Source organism: Lepidochelys olivacea, assembly GCF_965140295.1.
Source record: "Lepidochelys olivacea isolate rLepOli2 genome assembly, chromosome: 7".
NCBI lineage: Eukaryota > Metazoa > Chordata > Testudines > Cheloniidae > Lepidochelys > Lepidochelys olivacea.
Genome location: NC_140417.1, coordinates 56,323,047 through 56,347,540, shown reverse-complemented (window position 1 = coordinate 56,347,540; position 24,494 = coordinate 56,323,047). Strand labels below are relative to the sequence as shown.

General features: G+C 42.8%; 1 protein-coding gene across 5 annotated transcripts in view; it reads left to right on the top strand.

Annotated features, from left to right (window-relative positions):
* GBF1 (golgi brefeldin A resistant guanine nucleotide exchange factor 1) overlaps nucleotides 1-24,494 on the top strand; it is a 177,968-nt gene that overhangs the window by 123,410 nt on the left and 30,064 nt on the right. For 3 of the 5 annotated variants that reach the window (XM_084633243.1, XM_084633242.1, XM_084633240.1), the window contains exons 9-17: nucleotides 3,963-4,110; nucleotides 10,298-10,524; nucleotides 15,619-15,787; nucleotides 15,984-16,195; nucleotides 17,181-17,279; nucleotides 17,741-17,935; nucleotides 18,354-18,540; nucleotides 22,188-22,328; nucleotides 23,682-23,770. In XM_084633243.1, the coding sequence (XP_084489369.1) occupies nucleotides 3,963-4,110; nucleotides 10,298-10,524; nucleotides 15,619-15,787; nucleotides 15,984-16,195; nucleotides 17,181-17,279; nucleotides 17,741-17,935; nucleotides 18,354-18,540; nucleotides 22,188-22,328; nucleotides 23,682-23,770 (1,467 nt within the window). The remainder of the gene's footprint in view (nucleotides 1-3,962; nucleotides 4,111-10,297; nucleotides 10,525-15,618; nucleotides 15,788-15,983; nucleotides 16,196-17,180; nucleotides 17,280-17,740; nucleotides 17,936-18,353; nucleotides 18,541-22,187; nucleotides 22,329-23,681; nucleotides 23,771-24,494) is intronic. The other 2 variants (XM_084633244.1, XM_084633241.1) reach the window with 1 other exon arrangement.

Sequence of the window (24,494 nt, the reverse complement as noted above, 5' to 3'; positions counted from 1 at the left end):
AATTGTAAAATCAAAGCTTTTAATTAGGCCTTGGTTAATATGTTTGTATTTTATAATATTGGAATGAATGTTAAAGTTAAATAATAAAGAAATGTCATTGAGTCTCTCGTGTTCCTGGCCCAGAGATTACATGTCTGCTCATGGCATTGAATTTAAGCCCCTGGCAAGTGGTGCAAATTGGCTCTCTGTGTGTGTGTGTGTGTGTGTGTGTGTGTGTGAGAGAGAGAGGGGAAGATATAGAATTTAAAGCAAACTTCTGCTTACAGAGCTAGAGCAATCAAACTAGCATCTTAAATATTTGAAAGTTAGCCATGTTAAAATGTTTGTAAAGTTCCCTGTTTCTTAAAAACCTGACTGAGGTTAGAAGAGGTGAAACCAACATGGCTAGTTCTCTGTGTTCTACTGGCTTGGCTTGACTTTGTTTTCACTCTTTACCAATCAGTTAATGAATGGTTAATTACTTAGGCAAATCATGGAAACAGGCATAGGGTTTAGTAACTAGAAGCAAAATCTGATATTTTACAATTGCTTTGAAGTAAACCTTTCTGGGTTTAATGGTTAATGCTTCCATTTTGCTCTTTCATGCTTACACCTCTTTGCATGTAACTGACCGTATAAAAATCTCCTAAAAGTCTTTCAGATGTGGTCAAAAAATGAGGAAATTAAGCGTATTTATTTCTAATAAAATAAACAATTAATATACTGACCAGATTTGATAGCTGTCTTTAAACCTCTACAAGCATTAAGGGGCACAGAACCAGGGAGTGATCTTATAATTGAGCAAATTGGGACTCTTAAGGGATTTCTGGGGAAATTAAAAATGGGAAATGCAACTGGTAGAGATGAAATATGAAGGAGGAGAACTGGCAAAAGTCTAAGGTCTAGCTAGATTCTAGAAGTCAGGGCGTTAAGCAGGAAATTCTCATGCAGGCACCCATGCTAGTATTACAGAGGCGTGGTGGGATGAGGCACATGACTAGAATACCAAAATAGAAGGATATTATCTATATAGGAAAGATCAGCACTGCTGTAATGATGTGGATCAAAGCTATGTATGTAAGCACTGGAGCACAAATAAATATTAGTGAAATCCTATGGTTAAAATAAAGGATTAACAAGCATGGAGGATAATGAATAATAGTTTATATGCCTCCGAACTGGGAAGCTGGGGAGATGAGACATCAAACAGAATGTCTACATGAAAAAATGTTATCAGTGAGCTTTTTAAATGGTGGAGATCTGTTACATTTCACGTTGTGTATGTTTTCTGTCATTTTATTAAATAGTTACAACCTAAGGAAGAGTGGTTTCTTACAGTAAAAACTGGAGGAAATAACAAGGGACAATGCAGTCCCAAATCTGTTGTTAATTAACTAGCTCAAAGGAAACTGTAACATCTCTAAAACTTGGGGATTAGCAGTCAAACAAATAGAATTTGTGGTGCAAGGAAGAGTTACACAAATGGGTTACCACATTGGGACATAACATTTTCATAAGCTTTGTTGAAATAAGAGAAATTATAGGCCATGTAAACGGGTTACACAGTCTTAGAAAAGAGAGGGACGGGGAGAGATGGTCTTCCAGTATTGTGTTTTCCAACTGATATACAAAGATTAAAACCATGGCTGAAAGGATGGGTGGTGAAAGAAAAGCCCCCAAAACAATTAATAGCAAATGGAAAAATGGGAAGAGTGAAAAAATATATCTCAGATGGGATGAAGGACTTTAAACCTAAAATAAGGGGGACAGAGAAGTAAATGATAATAACATTGCATCAGTGAGATACAGTGGGGTGTCTATGCTATAGAGAAATTAATACTTTTATCACAACAGCCATTCAACTGCAAATGTTCTAGGCTACTAAGAACGGGTATTCATGACATTGGTAAAGATACTGGAAGCCATAATGTATACATCCAGTTCTTCTAAAACTTAATTATGCTTAGAAGAGATGTAACCGTAACTCTGCTATAGGCATGGCAAATATGTCTCTTTGGTAAAAGATCCTAATAGTGATATGGTCATAATTAAGGGTTCATAGATTAAGGCCAGAAGGCTCCATTAAGACTATTTAGTCTGGCCTCCATTCATAGGCCATAGAATATAACCAAATGATTTCTGCAGCAAGCTCAGAACTTTGGGCTGATCTTAAACAATTGAATGGGTGCTTTCGTGGCCGCAGAGAGGAAATCGTGGAGGTGAGAAGTCTGAGTGGCTTGGGAAGTGTGTTGATCAGGTGGTAAAGCATGCAAACAGAGTTGGTCTGGATGTTTTTGTGCCTTAACTTGCTCTTTCTTTGACTTAATGCTACAGAAGTTTGATCAGAAGTGCATTTTTATGGGGGATAGTCCATCTGGATCTCAGTCAGATATTCAATGTACTGCCACATTGTTAACTGAAAAATTGGATAAATAGCAGCTAGATAAAGTACTGAAGCCTGGAATAGAAATTGGTTGACAGAGGGATAATAGTAAGGCTTGCAAGGAAAAAACATCAACTAAGGGAACTCCAGGGATCAGTACTGGGACCTGTTTAATATTTTCGCTGCCTAGTTGAAACACTCTGCTCACAACACCCAAATCTGCATGGTTATGCCTGCCCAGAAGAGCCACCCTACTGTAAAGCGGTCTGTAGAGGTCGGATCAGTTTGCTGCAGCAACAAAATTCAGTACTAACAAGCATTAAGTCCTAGACCTAGCGAGAGGAACTAAGTCTCTCTTTGGGGGACATCTGTCTGGAAAGTAGCCATTTCAAGACCTAGCTGTGGCCATAGATTTACTAAATGTGAACATGTGAGTGTGTGTGATGTTGACATAGCAGGGTAATAGTGCAACACTTCAAATCCTGATCTGGATGCCTCTGAAGTACTATAGTCTCAGGGTATATCTACACTACCCATGTTATTGCGCGGCCGTGGCAGCGCTGTGGTGTGGGCAGTGTAGACACACTTTATCGCTGGGGGAGAGCTTTCCTGGCAATGATTTTAAAAAAATAAAACCCCTGAATGGGTGGTGGTGGCTTTATCTCCCGGGGATAAAGCGCTGTCTATACTGGCGCTTTTTGGCACTAGAACTTGTTTGGCACTGGGGGGTTTTTTCACACCCCTGAACAACAAAAGTTTTAGTGCTGAAAGTGGCAGTGTAAACGCAGCCTTAATCTGCACAATTTAGGAAGCATATAAGAACTAGAAAAAGTACAAAGGACAAAAACAATTCAAAGGTTAGATTAGATGTAGAAACAAAGGGGAGTAAAAGTTAAAATCTAGATTAAGGGGGACATGGTTGCTGTCTGATACCATCAAGTTAATTTAACAAAGAAAAGGAATTAGTTTCCCAAGAGCTAAAGGAAAAATATGGTATTAAGGAAATTGACTGGATCCTGGAATAGACTCCTAAAGGGAAAAGTGAAGGCCACATTGCTGCAGAGATTCAAGGTCAGGTAAGGTACGACAGGATATAAGTGTGACTGAGAACTACAAAAGATACAGAGTTGCACTGGATGACAGAATCTTAATTCCTAACCCTACTCTGTCATTTTCATGGAAGCTCCCTTAAAAGGTTTGAATTGGTGCCTACTTAAATGTCTTTAGAGTTGCTAGGAGAGTATCATTTAAAACATTAGCAGGGACCTAACAGGCAAAAGTGAAAATGTTTGAGATGCATCTGGAGGGCAGTCTTTGAGAAGACTGCATTTTAGTGTAAAGCAGGGAGACGTTGACTGAAAAATAGGGTCCTGGGACTTGGATTGAATGACGCTTCTGAATCGGGGTGGGGACGTGGGCTTTTGGAGAAGGGTGCTGTGGGTTAGTTTGCATGTCTTTGAGGTGCTTGGTTTGTGTGATATAGTGGGGTGCTACTGCCTGTTTTTGTGACTTTGGGGCAGCCTTTCAGAGCTAGATATTTGTGGTCTTTTGTGCTGCACAATGTTGCTGTTTTGATGTTCTTGGTGTTCACTATTCACAGCTGAAAATGAGAGCAGGAGGGATGAGTGATTCATCTAAATGGAAAAAACAAAAGAGATCTCCAAGGCCTCCTCGCCATGCAACCAAGGTCTCTCCAGGGACAGAGCAACCAGCCACCAATGGTACTGTTATGCCCAGTAACATGACAGGTAAGTGGAAACCTGTTTCCAAAGGATGGGTGTCGTCCATTTTATAGTCCTATGCTGTACCTCTTTATTTTTTCTTTCAGTTTTCCCACTCAGTTTTTCTGTATTTAGTCTGTGTTAGTCTTCAGAGGTCCTAGCAGCACACATCCCACAATTATCCAAGCCCAGAAAGAAGTGTATGAGAAGGAGGGAATACTTACTGCTCTAGGTGCAACTCAACAGCATTCCTCGGTTTGTTGGTAATGCACCTTATAGGGAGGATGGTGGGGGAAGCTGCAGGGACTGGAGCAAAGGGGATGCGGGGGAATCAGGGACTTGGGGAAGACTGGGAGATTAGGTGAAGGTGGGGGAAGCAGGGACCTGCTGGGGGGTGGGGACACAAAGGAGAGAAGGGGCTGAGAGTGTGTGGGGAGATACAGGGACCTGCAAGAGAATGGAGGGATGGGGAGTAGTGATGGTGATGGAAGCAAAGACCCAAAGGAGGGAATTGGGCAGGTGGGTGTGGAAGCATGGACCTCGAGGGGAGAATGGGAACACACAGACCCAGGCATCAAGGCAGGGGAAGAGGGGTGCACACAGAGCCCCTGGCATTTGGGGAAGAGAAGAATGTGATGGGGCGCACACATTCAGGGAGGGGGAAGAATGGAGGGTCAGGGAGAGAGAACCCTTGGCATGAGGGCGGGGGGAGTTGCAGGAAGTCCTTGTAATGAAGGGCCATGTGAGGGGACTAGAGAAATACAAGGAGCCCCTTGTGTCTTAAGCTCTGCCTTCAGAAACCACAAAGTGTGCTACTCTGTAGTACTATGATACAGAGAGAAGGGAGAATTTGCATGCCCCGTGGCTGTGCTGTAATAGACAGACGGCACAGTCTCAGTCTTTAACTTTTAATATGGGCACATAGGTTCTCTTGGCTGTGGAGTAGCTTCTGGTCTCATGTGCTCTTTAAATTTTGACAGATCAGACATAAACAATAGCAATGAAAGGAAGCAGAAAGGAAGGTTGCTATAATAGTTATGTAGAGTACACAGCTCTGAAACATACTGCCTGCACAAAAAGGCTGTTTAGGGTGTTTTCTCACAACAATGCAAACATCGAAAAGTAAGGAAATCATAAGGTAGAGCAAATTACAGCCAACACAATACAAACATCCAAATATTAGCCTACTCCTTACACCAACACATTAATACCTTCTCTGACATTCAGTTTCATTTCAACAATCTGTCACCCTTGGTGCATACATGAAAAAAACGAATCCTACTACAGCACACATCCTTAACTCTGCCATTATTTAACAATTTTCTCTAAATTGCAACCAGGATATACTCCAGGGAGGGGGAAAATGCAAAGTTGACTCCATTTATCTTATGTAGTAGAAATTTGTTTATTTTTTATATTTGCCTTTTGCCTTTCAAAAAACCCAGCTCAGCCGTACAACACACACTACTAAACAAAACCACACGTTTCATATGCAAATTTATAATGTATAACTCTGGTTTGTTCATTTATTCTGTTAACATGCTCTGCAATGTGACTTTCAGTACTTGCTTCATATTTTCAAGATTTTCCTTCACAACCCTGAAGGCTATAAACATGGGAGTTTGTCTAAAATGAAAACTTAAATTCTGGAGCATCCACCTGACATGTGGAGATGATGAAAATGTTCGGACACTTCTCATGTTCATTTGGCTTCTGCTGAAACTCAGTTTGATTGAGGAATTATAGGAATAAGTCTCACCTTTCTGTTTTAAATTGTTTTCCTTTCAAAAGTTACTACTCAGTTTTCTTGCCATGCTAACATATTTCACTGGAATCTGAGACACCTGCCAGGTTTTATAGATTCTGTAGAGCAAGTTGAAAATGCATCCTTCTCTTATTTCAAGGCATATTGTATTCTTGTGTCCGAATTTATTAGATGTTGTTTCCCTGGATTTTTCATTTAATCTTGATACTGTATATATTCATGACAGTTATTGATTAAGTTGAAGGGAAGCATGGGTCAGTGTGTGTCTGCATCCTCGTGATATGCTGAAATGAAGTTAAGAATAGAAAGTAAAGAAACAGACTCAGACTCCTACCCATCCTGTCCCCTTAATAGGTGAGAGCACCCCCTTTAAATACCTCCATATCTGTCTAGTTCATTTCTCCTTTCATCTGCCATCCTTTCACATAGTTTCAGGGAGAGAGCTCAGAAACGGTCTCCAATTCTGTTTATGGAGAGGAAAAAACAGCAAGAATAAAGAAGAGAAGTCACCAATTCCTGCAGGGTTGGCTCTCTAGTAGCAGTAAAGGTGGGAAGAGACCATCCAGTCCCAGGATTATTTTTCACGCTGCACCAAGGAACAGTTTTAGGTAGTTCTTAACTGAAGAAGGAAGCTCCTGTAGTACAGGCACGTCTCTAAATAGAAGCCCCACAAGGTCTAAACAGTCCCACAGGGTTGATGTTGTCTTCTCCAGTGTGGGAAGCACAACAACCTCCGGTGGTTCCAGCCTGCTACTTGTATGCCATGTTTCAGACGTGGTCAACCCAGGGGGAATAAATTAGTTTCTGAGCAGCGGAGTAATAATTATGTGCAGTTTCTCTTGTATCTGCCTCAGCAATAACGCTAAAGTGAGGAAATGTAATTCCTGAGAACATTAATCAACCTTCTGTCCTGTAGTATACCCCCCTGCTATTCTAACCATAGACATTTGGAACAGGAAGCAATTTTTGTATATGATAGATACAAGGGTCTGTGTTGTTCAGAATAGATTCCAGGTGAGCTAGGCCAATGCCCATTTCTCATGTATGCAATTCTCTGGAATGTTTCCACTGAAAGTAGGAAAAGAATTAGGATCTGGGACGCTTTGCTTTTTTTGTAGTTCTTCAGAGGTGAGCAGACTATGGGGACCAAATAAATCAGCCAAATAATGGTTTACTGTGAGCATTTTTTCATACCTGGCCTAGATCGGTTGGGAGAAGGAATGATTTGGACTGGTTTTGATAAGGATGCAAACTTGTCAGATTAACATGTTGATCAGAGGGTGGCTACTGAGGAGTGAATGGAGTTAGGTTCAGTGATGTAGGGCCCAGTTAGAATAATAGAATCATAGAACTGGAAAGGACCTCAAGAGGTCATCTAGTCCAGTCCCCTGCACTCAAGGCAGGACTAAGTATTATCTAGACCATCCCTGACAGGTCCAATCTGCTCTTAAAAATCCCCAATGATGGAGATTTCACAACCTCCCATGGCAATTTATTCCAGTGCTTAACCACTCTGACAGTTAGGAAGTTTTTCCTAATGTCCAACCTAAACCACCCTTGCTGCAATTTAAACCTATTGCTTCCTGTCCTATCCTCAGAAGTTAAGAAGAACAATTTTTCCCCCTCCTCCTTGTAACAACCTTTTATGTACTTGAAAACTGTTATCATGTCCCCTCTGTCTTCTCTTCTCCAGACTAAACAAACCCATTTCAATCTTACCTTATAGGTCACATCTTCTAGATCTACATTTTTGTTGTTGTTCTTTGGACTTTCTCCAGTTTGTCCATCTTTCCTGAAGTGTGGCACCCAGAACTGGACACAATACTCCAGTTGAGGCCTAATCAGTGCGGAGGAATTACTTCTTGTGTCTTGCTTGCAGTACTCCTGCTAATACATCCCAGAATGATGTTTGCTTTTTTTGCAGCAGCATTTCACTGTTGACTCATATTTAGCTTGTGATCCACTATGACCCCCAGTTCCTTTCTGCAGTACTCCTTCCTAGGCAGTCATTTCCCATTTTGTATGTGTGCAAATTGTTCAATTGATCCTTCCTAAGTGGAGTTACTCTTACTCCTGGAGGGCACTCACTTGTACCAGTAATGCCAGAGAAGTCAAGGAGACTATTCAGATTGAGTGAGTTCTCTGGGTGAGTAAGGTTGTGCACTTGGGTCCTTAAAGATCTATGAGTCAAGAGGGATTGTTGCAATATTGAAAAAGGAAAATTTAAACTTTGGTCTTGAAAGGAGTATGAGAGCTTGTCTATACGGCACTGGCAAAATGCACTAGATAGGTGTGATTTTTAAAGCGCTCTAACTGTCCAAGGCAGACGCTGCTGGTACGCACTAAGGCTTTGTGTACACTAGCACTTTTGTTGACAAAACTTTTTGTCAGTTGGGTGTGAAAAAAACACACTCCTGGTTGACATAAATTTCACTGACAAAAGCGCCGGTGTGGACAACGCTATGTTGGTGGGAGATGCAGCTCTTTGGGGGGTGGTTTAATTATGCTGGTGGGAGAGCTCTCAACATAGTGTGTCTACACAGGAGACCTTACAGCAGTGCAGCTGCAGCGGTACAGCTGTGCTGCTGTAAGGTCCACAGTGTAGACCCGGGGTTCTCAAACTGTGGCCCACTGGTGTTGGCCCTGGGCCCCAGCAAGTCTGAAGCCCAGTCCTCACCGCCCAGGGCTAAGGTTACATCCCCCACCCTGCCCAGGGCAGAAGCCCACTCTTCCCTTCCCCGGGCGGCGGGGCTTGGTCTTCAGTCCCCCTTCTGGGATCATCTAGTAATTTTGTTGTCAGAAGGGGGTCACGATGCAGTGAAGTTTGAGAACCACTGGTGTAGACATAGCCTAAAAGGTACCTAGTTCACGTTAATGCTCATTAGGCACTTTTTAGTGTGCCATCAGGGTCTATGTGGGGTAGTGAGAGCGAGGCATGTTAGTGCTTCATGTATCTCACACTTCTGGCATGCTTTGTTGGCACTTTGTAGACAAACCCTAGTTCTCGTTAATTTGTCAGTTTCCAGTTGTTTGGAATTGCCACATTCCTAAATTATACAATTTTCTGATCAGGGCCTCCCAGATAGTCTTCTGACTTAGATAGGCAGACCAGTATGAGTCACAGTTGCTTTCCTCTCCTCCAGTTCATTCTTTTCTGAACAGTAAGATTGTTACCAAGTATTAAATATATAGGGCATAGCTCTTTTAAGAGTAATTCTCCAAAATAATGGAGTGGAGCTGCAGCCACCTTGATGCTCAGTCTGTGATGCTGGAAGCCCTAGCAATAACTAACCTGACAAATCATCCCGAATTTTTATTAATGAAAGAGGATGGATTTACAACCATATCAATCAAAATATTTCTAACACTAAGCTATCAAGTTCTTACTCACCAGCTTAAGATGGAATGAGTTAAATGGCCTGAGAGGAAAAACTTCAGATTTCTCAATCCTGAGACCTGGGAATTCAGTAAGATCAGAGTAGGGATAGAAATCTTTGGGTTTGTCAAACCAACATGTTCATTAAAGAGCAACTTTCAGCACAGGTCCTCCTGCTTCAATGTCTGAGATAAAAGTAGCTTGTCTCATTGCTTCAACAAAAAACACTTCCTCTTCAGCTGTTTCTTGAGTGACATGTCAGCATTTGAAGACTTCTGTTAACTGAGGATCTGTGCTAGACCTGTGTTTCTGGCCTTCATTCTGATTGGCTTACTGTTTTAGGAGCTGTTGACTATAAACTCACAGCTGGAGTGCAATCCTATATTGGCCTTATCTGCAGAATATGGAAGGTCTCTTGCTGTCACTTCTAGACTTTGTTCTTCCTTTTTCTGGATGCGCCAACCAGTTCTCCCTTAAAGTCCCTCAGTGTCCAGAGATGCTTTGAAGGGGGAGGAGCCATTTTAATGTACTTAAAACCTTCTGACTGGAGCTCCTCTGGTCTTTTCCCTTGTAGCTGTGACATATGAAGTGTCTGTCTCCTGCCCTGCCTCCCCACAGGCTAATCTGTACCTCCAGTTCAGACAACTTGGAGTGCAGGGAAAGCACCATCTCCTGCAGGGCCTCCAGTCTGATTTGATATCCCTCCTGGCGTCTGCTCTGCCCTGTTTCCCCTCCAGATTGTGTCAAGTACAACCATCGTGCCTGCCCTCTCCCATTTTAGCTAAATGTATGCATTCTATTTGAATATGGTCTTCATTTGTTCACTGGGTCTGTTAGATTCCATCTACTATATGATAATAGGGAGTTGCCAGTCTTTCTCCTTGTGATCTGCTTGGCTTGCTGATACCTCATTTATCTGAGTCTTCTGCATTCTTATATCATTTTGAGAGTTCATTTGTGGTGCAGCATGATCCAGGTTAAAGCAATTATTTGTTGCTGTTTCAACATGTAATAAGGATGGGGAAGGGGTGGTGTCACAGTTTCACTAACCTGTTGCTGCTGTTTCTCCTCAGTAGATGGAGTTACTTTTATTGATGCTCCTTCTCCCATCTCATCTGGAAGTTCAGAAAACACCTCCTCTGCAGTCAGTCCTGCTACAGACAGTGGCATGGAGTTGTCCTCCCAAACCACCTCCAAGGAAGATCTTACAGACTTGGACCAGGTCAACTCTTTGGGACTTAGTGCAGGAATGCCTTCAAGTGAGAGAGACGCTGAGCATCCACACCAGCCTGAATCCCAGGTATGAGCATGATCCTGTGCAGATGAGGCAACTCCAAAGCCAAATAGATCTAGTGTCTGTATTTATGCCCTCCTTTTGGTCAGTGTCACTAGTGCTATGCTATAGTTAGGAGCTTAGAAAGGGGTCAGGAACTAATGTCCCTTAATAGCATAGAATTGCATCATTTGGGTACATTATGTGTCCATTCTCTTCTCAAGACTGGCCATTGTCAAAGGGTAATTGTGTGGTCCAGTTTCTATGTAGCTGTATCCTTTCCAACGTTTTCATTATACCAGCCTTAATTAAAGGAGTAACTAATAAAGGCAGAGATGGCTGAAGTTTGGTGTGATCCCCTTTTGCTGTCTTCAGTAATAATTTTCCAGCCTCAATTTTTTAATTTGTAGAGGAGTTTTTGATGATTGCTTGGTGCATGTGCGCTTGCATTTGGTCTTGCCTAGTCAGGGAGTATGACTTGATATAATCTGGTGCAATTAAAAAGAAAAGTGTACTATGTAGACCAAAAATACATAGATTGAGTAGATTGGTTAAATTTAAGTGATATAAGTAATCAAGTCAGAAACCTTGGTTTAAATGATTTGATTTTAATCATGTTTTGCATTTGTACATTTTAGTTATTTTCCTAAAGAAAGGTTCATTCTCATTAGCTGGTAACCTTTAAAACATGTTGGTTTGCTACTAAAGATAACCTTTACACTAAATTGTTTGCTTCTTTTTGCTAACTAGGATACACCAGATCCATATACATTTATTTAAGCAATTACAGGTTAATTTGCATTTATTCAGACTCTTAATTTCTCCTTTTAGATAGTTAGAAAATGGTGAATGATGCATTTCTTTACTAGAATAAGTTTTTTATTTGTGAATTGTGTCATTTTGTGGAAATTCAAATTCAATTAAATGCGCAAACAGCATTTTAATTGTTTTTAATTAAACAAAGCAACCTTAAAGGTGCTGAATTCATAAGAAGAAAAGTTTTTATCAAAAAGTTTTTCAAAACATGTTTTGCATTTCAAGTTAACTGTTTTTGTTTTGTTTTTTTAAACAAAGGAAATATTGTGAGGACAATCAATGGTATACAATCATTCTGGGGTACAAAATATATCGGAAGGACAGAACAGGTTGTGCGGGGGGGGGGCACGGCACTATATGTGAAAGAAAATGTAGAATCAAATGAAATAAAAATCTTAAATGAATCCACATGTTCCATAGAATCTCTATGGATAGTAATTCCATGCTCTAATAAGAATATAACAGTAGGGATCTATTATCGACCACCTGACCAGGGCAGTGATAGTGACAATGAAATGCTAAGGGAGATTAGAGAGGCTATCAAAATAAAAATCTCAATTATAGTGGCGGATTTCAGTTATCTCCACATTGACTGGGTACATGTCACCTGAGGACGAAATGCAGAGACAAAATTTCTCAATACTTTAAATGACTGTTTCTTGGAGCAGCTGGTACACGAACCCACAAGGGGAGAGGCAACTTTCCATCTAGTCCTGAGTGGAATGCAGGATCGGGTCCAAGAGGATCATATATATATATGACTATAACAGGACCGCTTGGAAATAGTGACCTAATATAATAACATTTAACATTTCTGTGGTGGGAAGAACACCTCAACAGCCCAACACTGTGGCATTTAATTTCAGAAAGGGGAACTATGCAAAAATTGAGGAGGTTAAACAGAAATTAAAAGGTACAGTGACTAGAGTGAAATCCCTGCAAGCTGCATGGACACTTTTCAAAGACACCATAATAGAGGCTCAAGTTAAATGTATACCCCAAATTAAAAAACACAGTAAAAGAACTAAAAAAGAGCCACCATGGGTTAACAACCATGTAAAAGAAGCAGTGAGAGATAAAAAGGCATCTTTTAAAAAGTGGAAGTCAAATCCTAGTGAGGTAAAGAGAAAGGAGCATAAACACTGCCAAATTAAATGTAATAAGGAAAGCCAAAAAGGAGTTTGAAGAACAGCTAGCCAAAAACTCAAAAGGTAATAACAAAAGGTTTTTTGAGTACATCTGAAGCAGAAAGCCTGCTAAACAACCAGTAGGGCCCTGGATGATTGAGATACAAAAGGAGCACTTAAAGATGATAGTCACTGCAGAGAAACTAAATGAATTCTTTGCTTCAGTCTTCACGGCTCAGGATGTTAGGGAGATTCCCAAACCTGAGCCGTCTTTTGTAGGTGACAAATCTGAGGAATTGTCACTGATTGAAGTGTCACTAGAGGAGGTTTTGGAATTAATTGAGAAACTGAACAGTAACAAGTCACCAGGACCAGATGGCATTCACCCAAGAGTTCTGAAAGAACTCAAATGTGAAACTGCGGAACTATTAACTATGGTTTGTACCCTGTCCTTTAAATCAACTACTGTACCCAATAACTGGAAGATAGCTAACGTAACACCAATATTTAAGAAGGGCTCCAGAGGTGATCCTGGCAATTACAGACCAGTAAGTCTAACGTCAGTACTGGGCAAATTTGTTGAAACAATAGTAAAGAATAGAATTGTCAGACACCTAGAAGAACATAAATTGTTGCGCAAAAATCAACATGGTTTCTGTAAAGGGAGATCGTGTCTTACTAATCTATTAGAGTTCTTTGAAGGGGTCAACAAACATGTGGACAAGGGGAATCCAGTGAACAATAGTGTACTTAGATTTCCAGAAAGCCTTTGACAAGGTCCCTCACCAAAGGCTCTTTTTTCGTAAATTAAGTTGCCATGGGATAAGAGGGAAGATCCTTTCATGGATTGAGAACCAATTAAAAGACAGGGAATAAAGGGTAGGAATATATGGTAAATTTTCAGAATGGAGAGGGGTAACTAGTGGCGTTCCCCAAGGGTCAGTCCTAGGACCAATCCTATTCAACTTATTCATAAATGATCCGGAGAAAGGGGTAAACAGTGAGGTGGCAAAGTTTGCAGACGATACTAAACTGCTCAAGCTAGTTAAGACCAAAGCAGACTGTAAAGAACTTCAAAAAGATCTCACAAAACTAAGCGATTGGGCAACAAAATGGCAAATGAAATTTAATGTGGATAAATGTAAAGTAATGGCACATTGGAAAAAAATAACCCCAACTATACATACAATATGATGGGGGCTAATTTAGCTTCAACTAATCAGGAGAAAGATCTTGGAGTCATTGTGGATAGTTCTCTGAAGACGTCCATGCAGTGTGCAGCGGCAGTCAAAAAAGCAAACAGGATGTTAGGAATCATTTAAAAAAAAAGGATAGAGAATAAGACGGAGATTATCTTATTGCCCTTATATAAATCCATGGTACGCCCACATCTTGAATACTGCATACAGATGTGGTCCCCTCATCTCAAAAAAGATATATTGGCATTAGAAAAGGTTCAGAGAAGGGCAACTAAAATGAGTCGAGATTAAAGAGGCTAGGACTTTTCAGCTTGGAAAAGAGGAGACTAAGGGGTGATATGATAGAGGTATATAAAATCATGAGTGGTGTTCAGAAAGTGAATGAGGAAAAGTTATTTACTTGTTCCCATAGTATAAGAGCTAGGGGCCACCAAAGGAAATTAATGAGCAGCAGGTTTAAAACAAGTAAAAGGAAGTAGTTCTTCACACAGCGCACAGTCAACCTGTGGAATTCCTTGCCTGAGGAGGTTGTGAAGGCTAGGACTATAACAGGGTTTTAAAGAGAGCTGGATAAATTCATGGAGGTTAAGTCCATTAATGGCTTTTAGCCAGGATGGTAAGAAATGGTGTCCCTAGCCTCTGTTTGTCAGAGGGTGGAGCTGGATGGCAGGAGAGAGATCACTTGATCATTACCTGTTAGGTTCACTCCCTCTGTGGTACCTGTCATTGGCCACTGTCGGTAGACAGGATACTGGGCTGGATGGACCTTTGGTCTGACCCAATATGGCCATTCTTATATTCTTATTATTTGTGGTTAGTGAATTGAACTGACTTTTTGGTAACCATGTCTTTCACGATTGTAGAACTAGTAGATCTCACCCTCTCACACCTAGTTTTATTCATAGATTGGAAGAGGAAACAAGCTTTCTTGCTTTTTCAACTCCCAGTTGGTTTCTTAACTCTGAATGAACTAGTCATTGAACTGAACTAGTTGAATAAACTGAAATGAAGAAAATATTTTCTCTGCACTTTCAAAAGAGGCAAATGCCATCAAATGTTGGTTTAGTGTTTCAGCAGACTCTAGTTCCAGGCGCTTAACTGGTGTCTTCAGTGGTTTCTTTAAGACTTGGCAACAAACATGTACTGCCTAACGTTATTTTTATATGTAATTTATATTATTTTAAATCTATATAAGAAGATTCCAGGATTGTCTGTGTATATCATTCTGAACCCTAGAATGTCAGTAGAGCCAGTGTGATGTGATGGAAACAGCTACAAGCATTGTTGATAGCCCTTTTAGTTTAGAATATCCCCAGGTTCAGTCATCACTGGGATTCGTGGTCTACTACCATCCAACTTTTAAGTTCTCAGCCATTTTTGGCTTTATTACACCCACGATTTTATGAATTACACCTGTGCAATAAGAAAAGGAGTACTTGTGACACCTTAGAGACTAACCAATTTATTTCAGCATAAGCTTTCGTGAGCTACAGCTCATGGCTTTCAGCCACTGATAGATTCTAATGAGTTTAGGCCATAATATGGATTGTCAATGTCAAATGTAATTTTAAATAGGTTTATTTTTAAAAACTAAACCTGTGTTTAATTTAAATTTAAAAATAAAGTTTTGATTTTTTTAAAATCAGTTTTTATCTGCCCTACTAGCAGTAAGATTGATTGGGCTGTGGCAGCATCTTCCAAGTGAAGCTGCTGAAGCACTATCATTGTGGACATTTCTAAAGCATACTGAGGCACACACGCTTGGCAGTGTTCCCACACTGGCTGTGGGAGATGGACCGTAATTGATGTACAAGGTTTCTTCTGTCTGAATTTTGAGTTCTGCTTTGCTCCCTCATGAGTGCCCGGTGCTAATTTGGCCACTCTAAGTGACTGAGCCTCACCTGCAGCTGGTGCAATGTTAGTTTACACTTGCTCTGTTTGTTTTTTCCTTGCTTCCCAAATGACTGGTATGAATGAAGAATGAAGGTCTAAGGGTGGAGAAGACCCAGTCGGCCTCAGTAGAGTCTATCCCAGAGGTGCTAGAAGAGTGCACATCTGTGGCAGAACATTCTGACTCTGCCTCTGTTCATGACATGGACTATGTCAATCCCCGAGGAGTACGTTTTACACAGTCGTCCCAAAAAGAAGGTGAGAGTTTTGGAATACTGCCAGTGTCCTTTCTGCCTCTGTCTGTGCTACTCCACAGCTTGAGAAATGGGAGATGAGTTCCTGTTCCTGAACTGTTTTCTGTAACATTGTTTCATACTTCTTGACGGGCATCGTTAAGAGATGGGAGCAGACTTGTAGAGGCTCTACATTTTCTTACCTGCTCTTATTTCCTCAGGAATAGCACTGGTCCCCTACGGTCTGCCTTGTATCCGAGAGCTGTTCCGCTTCCTCATCTCCCTCACCAATCCACACGACCGCCACAACTCGGAGGTGATGATCCACATGGGGCTGCAGCTGCTCACTGTTGCTCTGGAGTCTGCCCCTGTTGCAAACTGCCAGTCTCTGCTGGGGCTTGTGAAAGATGAGTTGTGCCGGCACCTTTTTCAAGTGAGTTTGGGCTTTGCCACTGGGTATACAGTGCTAGTGAGTTTTCCTGTGTACCAGGTAGGAATGATAGCAACCCAACACACCTCCCCTGCAGCTCACTTTGGCTAGAACTTTTATTTTGGAAACTGAGGTGTGGTTAGCTGTGATGTACGATCACAAATCTGGTTGCTGTCCCAGTGAGAGGAGAAGGAGTGTCTCTGATAGAAAGAGGCCTTCATAAGAATGTATGCAAGAGTCTATTAGCTTACTGTTGCTGTATATGGGAGAAGATGACACATGGGCACTCTTCCTCCCCCACCTTTCTTGAATCCTTTTCCTCTCATGCAGCAGATATTACTGTTTGATCACTCGTAACCCCCAAACTGGTACCAGATAATTTCCCCTCACCATTTCTCTTCATCAAATTCTCAAATGGTTCTGAAGGGCAGAAACGTCTCCTCTTGATCCCTGTCTTCGCCCTCCCTCATTAAAGCAGTAGGTGGAAACCTTCTGCCTTTCTTGCCCCAAGGTAGAGGGTGAGGAAGCTGATTTTAATGAGCTGTCGTGACTGGCTTGGTTCCATTGTCTCAGTAGCTTTGTGACAACACTCTGTGACTTGGCCTGGGAAAACAGGATTTTGAGATGTATCCCCAAGATGGCAAGTGACCAGTCTGGCAGCAGGTGGAGACTTGGGAATAAGTACTTAATCATTCTTTAGAGAGACATCCTTGGAGGCAGCTAGTCACCTAGCTTTCTGCTCAGAGGAGATATGCATGCTCTACAAATGAGCAAGTCTAACAGTTGAAGGAGAAATTAGAGTTCCCTGGAAGCAGGGGAGGAGCGTTTGAAACATGGCCACTGCCATTCACAGTAGGAGAGATCTTGAGACAGAGGATGGGATTGCTTCCAGAAATAAATCCGTTATGTGATACAACAGTAGCACTACTCACTTGGGCAGATAGTGTAGCTTGGCCTCTCACTCCTTATGTTTCTGTTCCTTGCTCAGCTGCTGAGTGTGGAGCGGCTCAATCTGTATGCAGCGTCCCTCAGGGTATGCTTCCTTCTCTTTGAGAGCATGAGAGAGCACCTGAAGTTCCAACTGGAAGTGAGTTTTTGAAATATAACCGCATGGTCCCCATGGAATAGGTCAATAATAACTGCTTGACATGTGGGGGTATACAGAATGGGAGGGTACAGCCCAAGTACCAATCAGCTAGGTGTTAGTAGCTGTATGGGGGGTTCTGAGGGCTACAGTAAAGTGCTTTTGAAACTGCCTTGCCTCTAACTTTTTTTGGAATAGTGAATCTCAGTCTTCTGAATGGCAAAATAATTCAGTGACACCCTTAAGAGTTTGCTGTTGAAATGTGTATGAAGTTACTAAGTGTACAGGAACCTGAAGAGGTTCTTCTATTGGAGTGAGCATTCACTAAATGTGGAGGATTTCACACGGTAAAGCATATGTGAAAGGGGAACGCTTAAATCTCCATTTAAAGAGCCCTGAAAGCTCAGTATTGTCTTGCTTTCCTTTCTCTTCCCCTAACCTGAGCTGTCCTGTGTTTCTGCCAGATGTACATAAAGAAGCTGATGGAGATCATCACTGTGGAGAACCCCAAGATGCCCTATGAGATGAAGGAGATGGCCCTGGAGGCCATTGTTCAGCTGTGGAGGATCCCCAGCTTTGTCACTGAGCTTTATATAAACTATGACTGTGACTACTACTGCTCTAACCTCTTTGAGGACCTCACCAAATTGCTCTCCAAGGTCCTGAAAAGGCTCTGCGCTGCCCTTCCCTTCAGCTAGTGCCGCAGACTACAGAACATGAGCTAGAACAGGGCTTGGAAGGAGGTGTAGGTGGGGATGTGGAGAGTAAAGTCTCTCAAGAGGAGGGATGGCAGAGAGTCTGAGAGGAGGGAGAGGAGCAGATGGTGGTGGATGAAAGGTTCTGGTTGAACAGCTTTGTGTGGATAAGAAGGACCACTTAGGTTCTGGAAGATCAAAGAAGTAGAAGGAGTACAGTAAGGATAAGCGGGGGAAGATGAGTGGGAGTTCTCAAAAAGTTATGTGGAAAGTTTTGGGGGGGGTTGTATTGTACATTTACCTTTTCAGAGCACTGGGACAAAGTTGCTGTGAAGGGTGTTAAATCTGAGACCATCTGACATTCAACTCCTTGATTTCCCAGAATGCCTTTCCAGTTTCTGGACAACTTTACACTACTCACCTGCTGTCTCTTGAGGCATTGCTGACAGTGATTGATAGCACTGAAGCACACTGCCAGGCCAAAGTGCTCAGCAACATCCACCAACAGGAGAAGGAAGTGATCAAACCCAGCACAGAAACTGCCAGTAGCACCAAAGAAACAAGCAACAGTGAGACCCTTCTTTTTAATATCTCCATGTTCAGCCCTAGCTTTATTCTAAACCCACTTGTATGCCTCCATTTGGTCACTCAGCAAGTGAACTCCAAGAGAATGTATTTCCATTCTTCCAGTTTCATGCTTTCCAATATACTTTAGCATTTAAAACCTTGATGTCAGACCACTCCACTTCAGGGACTCGGTCACTGGCAACTGAGATCAAGGAGACTGAGCTCACTGTCTACCCTAAGATACGGTCTGGAGAGGGCAGGAGGCATGGTCATATCTATTAACAGTTCTATAGACATCTCTGGAATGCTCTTCTGCTCCATGAATGCTACAGTCCATCTGTGGCATCCTTCAGAACAAAATGTTTAATGTGTATGTGCGCTAACCTTGCTGCTGGTGCTGTTCCACTTAGAGCATGTTGCCCTTTCTTTGAAAACATACTGTTCTTTGAGAGATTGTCCACATGGTGTCCACCCCTCCTGCCCCTCATATGAAGCATCAGTGCCGTTTACCGACTCTGGCAAAAGTCCACTCCAAGTGCCTTTTTTGCGTAGGAGAGGGACATATCCCTGAGTGATGTTCCATATGTCATTCCTTCTCTAGGTAGACTCAGAAAGCTAGATCCTCTGTGCAATCCTCTGGATGCCAAAAGGAAGGATGCAGCATTTCCCAATTAGTTATCCAGTTAGGGAGGATACAGCAGAACCACAGCACACAGGACAGCACTATCTTTAGAGGTATACTCCTCTTAATGCCCATCATGACACAGTAGGGAGTCATCTCCTAAGTACCCTCTCTCACCCCTTGCGTAGCATAATTGGAATCAAGAAAGTACTCTAAAGAGGGTTCTGTCAGGCTTTCATTCAAACCAATCTGTAATGTATCTGTTTTTTTTTTCTTCCTAAAACCTCATTTTTCTCTGGGAGAGACTGAACTTCATATCTTGGCCATTTCAAGGGACTTGCTATACTATCTTCAGAGAGCAAAGTCTTTCAGACTGTCCCTCTGTTCTTTTATCGCCTCTCTGGTGCTTCAAAGGTCAAGCCATCTCTTCCCAGAGAACGTAAAAATGTATCACATCGTGTACATCAGTAGATCACACGATATTCTATGATATTCCTCTCCCTTCAAATATAGAAAGCTCATTCTACGAGAGCAAAAAGTGCAACCTATGCATTCCGCATCCAAAATTTACAAGGCAGTATGAGGAGTAATCCGCTTTCTTTGATATAAAAATTAAGCCCTTGATCTGGCTGCAAGATCAGATGCAAAAATTTGGCAGAGCAGTGTTACTGTCACTGTTCAGTTAGTGATAGTGAAGGCTCCTCAATCACACTTTCCAGATGGGGCACTGCTTAGCAGTCACCTACAGTGGTATCTACCCTATCAAATTTTCAAAGAAAAGGAAGAGATTACTTCCCTAATAGTGATTGATTGTGGTTCTTTGAGGTGGTGTCGTCTCTGTGGACCCTCTTTATTTGGGACTCTGTATTACTAAAGGAAGTGAGGGGATGGTTATGGTCGCTCTGTCCTTTTTGCCCTCAAGTGGGAGGGTATACACGGTGTGGGCACAGCCCAACAGATACTGCTATTCAAAAGATTTCAGTGTCACATGCACGTGCACCTACAGTGGGATCTGTGCAGATGACAACATCTTGAAGTACCACAATTACTATAAAGTAAATAACCATTTGTTACACAGAATCTTTTGCAAGTGGGATACCTATTAATAGACTTGTTCACCACAGTTCAGAACAAGAACGGACAGATCTGCTTTATAGAGGTCTCCAGTCTAGACTCCCTGTCACTTGCCTTTCTCATCCTTTGAACACCAGAACTGATGTGCTTTCCCCCTCCCAATCCTCATGATGCTGAGGAGATGAGGCAAGTTGCTGAATCAGTGATCATGATAGCCCTGGCATGGGCAAGGCAGTTCTGGTATTCAGATCCAGTGAACCTCTCATCACCGCTCCCAGTCACTTTGCCCACTGTGCCTGATGTAGTCTTACACAACAATGGTCACATCCTACAGCTGCACCCAGCATCATTATGTCAAACAGCCTGGATGCTGGCTGGCTGATATCTGTCCAAAGAAGCTGTTCAGCTGTAGTTCAGAATGTTCTCCAAAGCAGGAGAGCCTCAGCTAGACTGAGTTACAAAGCTAAGTGGAAGAGGTGTTCTGTATAGGCATCTGAGCACAAGCTGTCTCCCTTGACAACACTCATTTAAACAATACTGGATTATTTTATCCCTGAAACAGTTGGGACTTCTGTTTGTTCCACAGGGGCCCAACTAGCAGCAATATTTGCACATCCCCCTCCTATCTTGGGCCACACTGTATTTTATCATCCTACAGGGGCTAGATTCCTTAAGAGCCTAACTCATGTTTTATCCCGGGTTTGGGAGACCTCATGCTCTTGGGATCTCACTATAGTATTAATGTGTTTGATGGGTCTCTCCTTTGAGCCCTTAGTAACCTGTTCCTTTTACCACCTACAATGAAGAGTTCCTTTTTAGTAGCCATTACATCAGTTCAGGTAGGGGAGAGTCACACCTGCCTGGTGGGTCCCCCTTATAATAGTGTTTGATAAGAACAGGGTCACTCTTAGGCTTCATCCCAAGTTCTTGCCCAGAGTTGTTTCAGGGTTCCATATGAACCAGTTTATTCATATTCCAGTCTTCTTCCCCAAGCCTCGTTCAACTCCCTGGAAGCTAAATTTCCCATGCGTGATGTAGTAAGGGCATTGTCATACTACGTTACCAGGACAAAATCATTCAGGAACTCACCTGGACTGACTGTGACCTTTGCAGAGGGTGTTAAGGATCAGGTAGTATTCTCCAACTGTATAAGGACGTTTTATGAATTAGCCAGGTTAGATCCACCTACTCACATTAGAGCTCATTTAACTGGACCTAATGCAGCCTCTGTTGCCAGTTTGAAGAATGTCCCTATTTCTGAAATTTCTGGGACAGCTATAGAGAGCTTGATTCAAACATTTACAAGACACTATACTTTGGTGGAGGCCTCCACATCAGATGCTTATTTTGTTCTGCAGTTATTTTAAGCAAGTCTCCTAGCACCCATCTCCAACCAAACTGATAATTGCTTACTCACCAATGGTGGGATCTGTGTGGAAAATCACTTGAAAAAATGGTTACCTATCTTACAGGTTCTTTGAGATGTGTTGTCAACACAGATTGCTCAACCTTCTCTGCTACCACAAAGTCTTTCTCTTCTGGGATTCTGTATTGGAAAAGGAACTGAGGGCAGTTAGACCCATTCTTCTCTTAATACCCTTGGGTGTGTCAGTTCCTTCACCAATACGAAATCTTAGAGAAGGAACTGGCGCACCCAAGAATGTAAAGGGCAGAGTGGATCCAGCTGCCCCTCAGTTCCTTTGTCAACACAGAGTCCCAGAGAAGCAGGATTTTGTAGTAGCTGGGAAAGAGTGGGGTCACAAAATCAATGAGGACAACACACTTCAAAGTCTCTCAGTTCCTATAAGGTCAGTAACTTGTCTTTTCTTTTGGTAAGACATGCAAAGGCCTTCAAGTGGTGAACAGCAATTAAAGTAAAAGGCATTATGATTATTCAGAAGCTCTTGTTCATCTTCTATTGCTGATTTCTCTTGCCTTCTCTTTTGCCCACAGACAACGAGAGAGTGCTGAGTGAAGGGAAATCTCCCAGTGTGGTCACAGAGCTGTCCGGGGCATGCCCACCCACCAGTGGGTGTCTTATGGCTGACCAGATGAAGCAGGGTTGCCAGGATTTGGAGGGAGGAAGTGATGCAGGTAATGGTTCCCACAGGACCTTGACTCTAACTGAACATCTGTATGCAGGGAATGGTTCAGACCTATGTTCTTTGGTATTAATACATTATAGTGGACTGTGCTACCCATGTTAACGGAACCTGATCAGAGCCAGAAGTACATATGCACGGGATGTTCAAGTTACTCTAGATGTGGTGTATTTGACAGAGCATGGCTACTCTAGATGTTTGTATGTGTGGAGAGAGTTGGAACTGATGAGTCCCCTTTGCTTGTAGCAAAAACACATGAGATTTGCCCTTGTTGGTAGCATTTTCAACAGATAGTCAAGGTTAGCACAGCACTCTAAGAGACGATCATCAGTCTCAGGCTGCAACAGGCCTAGAGGAGGCAGAAAAATAAACAGGGTGTGTGAAATTATCATGTCTGAGACGCTCCTTTGCATGTGAGTGGTACTGGAGCTGCTGAGCAGTGTAGCAAAGTGATGACTCACAGATAAGATGCCTCCTGCTGGTTGTCTTGGGAATTAGCTTTTTCCAGCCTTCGGAGTGCCCTCTGCAGGCTGGTGTCTCGCCTGCCGCTGGCATCTGTGTCCCTCTTGGACCGTGGTGCCCTTTACCTTGGGGTTCTGCCCCAGCAGTAGCCCCACACTCTGGGTCTCCCCTTCCTGTGGAACCTTCAACCCTCTAAACCCACCTTGCTTCAGTGGCTACTGCCAGTCATCATCTAACCCCCACTCATTGGGGCAGACCGCAGTGTAATGGCCACTCATCATTGGCAAGGGGTTAGGACCAGCTGCTTCTGCCTCTGCCCCTCTGTAGCCCCAGTACCTTTCTGGGTCTTTACCAAGGCCTCCAGCCTGGGGGTTTACCAGGCTGGAGATCCCCAGCTCCCTTTGCCCTTCCCCAGCACTGCTCCACCTCACGTACCTTGCTCCCAGGCAGCTAGCCCTTCCCACTCCAGGGCTAGAGTGAGCCTCCCTTGCTTCTGGCCCTTAGCCCTCTTATAAGGGCCAGCTGGGCCCTGACTGAGCTGGCCGCAGCTGTGGTCAGCTGCTCACTCAGCTTCCCCGACCTGTTCTCACTCCTCTTCTCCCAGCCGCAGCCCTGTGCAGGGCTGCTTTTACTATTGGCTCCCCAGGGCTGTTTTAACCCCTTCAAAGCTGGAGCGGGGTGACCACCCCGCTACAGCAGTGATGGGAACGTTGTGTGTGGTGGGGCACCTGGAGGTAGTACAGTATAGCATTGGCAGAAGGGGCAGTGCAGCAGGACTTTGTGATTGCATGGAGGCACTGAAAAATCATTCAGTGCACCATAGTGAGTGATGCTGTTGTGGGGGAGGGTTTGGCTGTAATGACACTTTCACTTTCCTTCCTAGCCGAGAAGAACATCCCCAGGAAGCCCACTCGGTTTTCCTGCCTCCTGCCCAGAACTCAGGAGCTGATGGAAATTAAGAGCAAAAAGAAGGTGCGGTCTGTTAACATACTGTAAATTGGTTCTCTGGACATCGTCCCTGTTTCTTCTTCCATAAAATATTTACATTTTGGCCTGCTGTGATTAATCAAACCTTTAGAATGTTCGTTTGAGACCTTTGGGTGTATAATGAATTGAGTAGTCACACTGAGGACCAAACTGCATCAGAGGAGGCCAGGCAGTGTCTTAGGAAATAGGTATTATTTTGTGTCTACTTGAGTTTCACTCTGGTAGGGCTCTGAGTTACTGGAGGTGCTGGGGAAATTTCATGCCTGAACTTGTACTCTGGATCCATGGTGCTCCAGGCTATTGGAGGCCACTGGGGAAACTGCTGGGCCTAATGTTAATGGAGATGGTCAACACCTCCTTCAAGAAGGGTGGGTTGCTTGCTACTCTTACCGAAGCATCGGTACAGCCTGGTCTCAAGAAGCGCCCATTTGAAAATGGCATTCTGGCCAATTATATTGCTTTAATCTCCCCTTTGTGGGTAAAATAATTGACAGATTGTGTCAAGATAACTCTTCCCATATCTAGATGCCTCAATTTCTTTGACCGTTGTTAATCTAGGGTCCAATCTGAGTTTGGCACAGAGACTGCACTTGCTTAGTAGTTGGTCTCCTCCTCAAGCTGGATGGAGGTCAGGTGTCCATGCTGGTGATGGTAGATCTATCGCCTGTCTTTGATATCAAAAACAAGATGGTGTTGACATGCCTGCTGA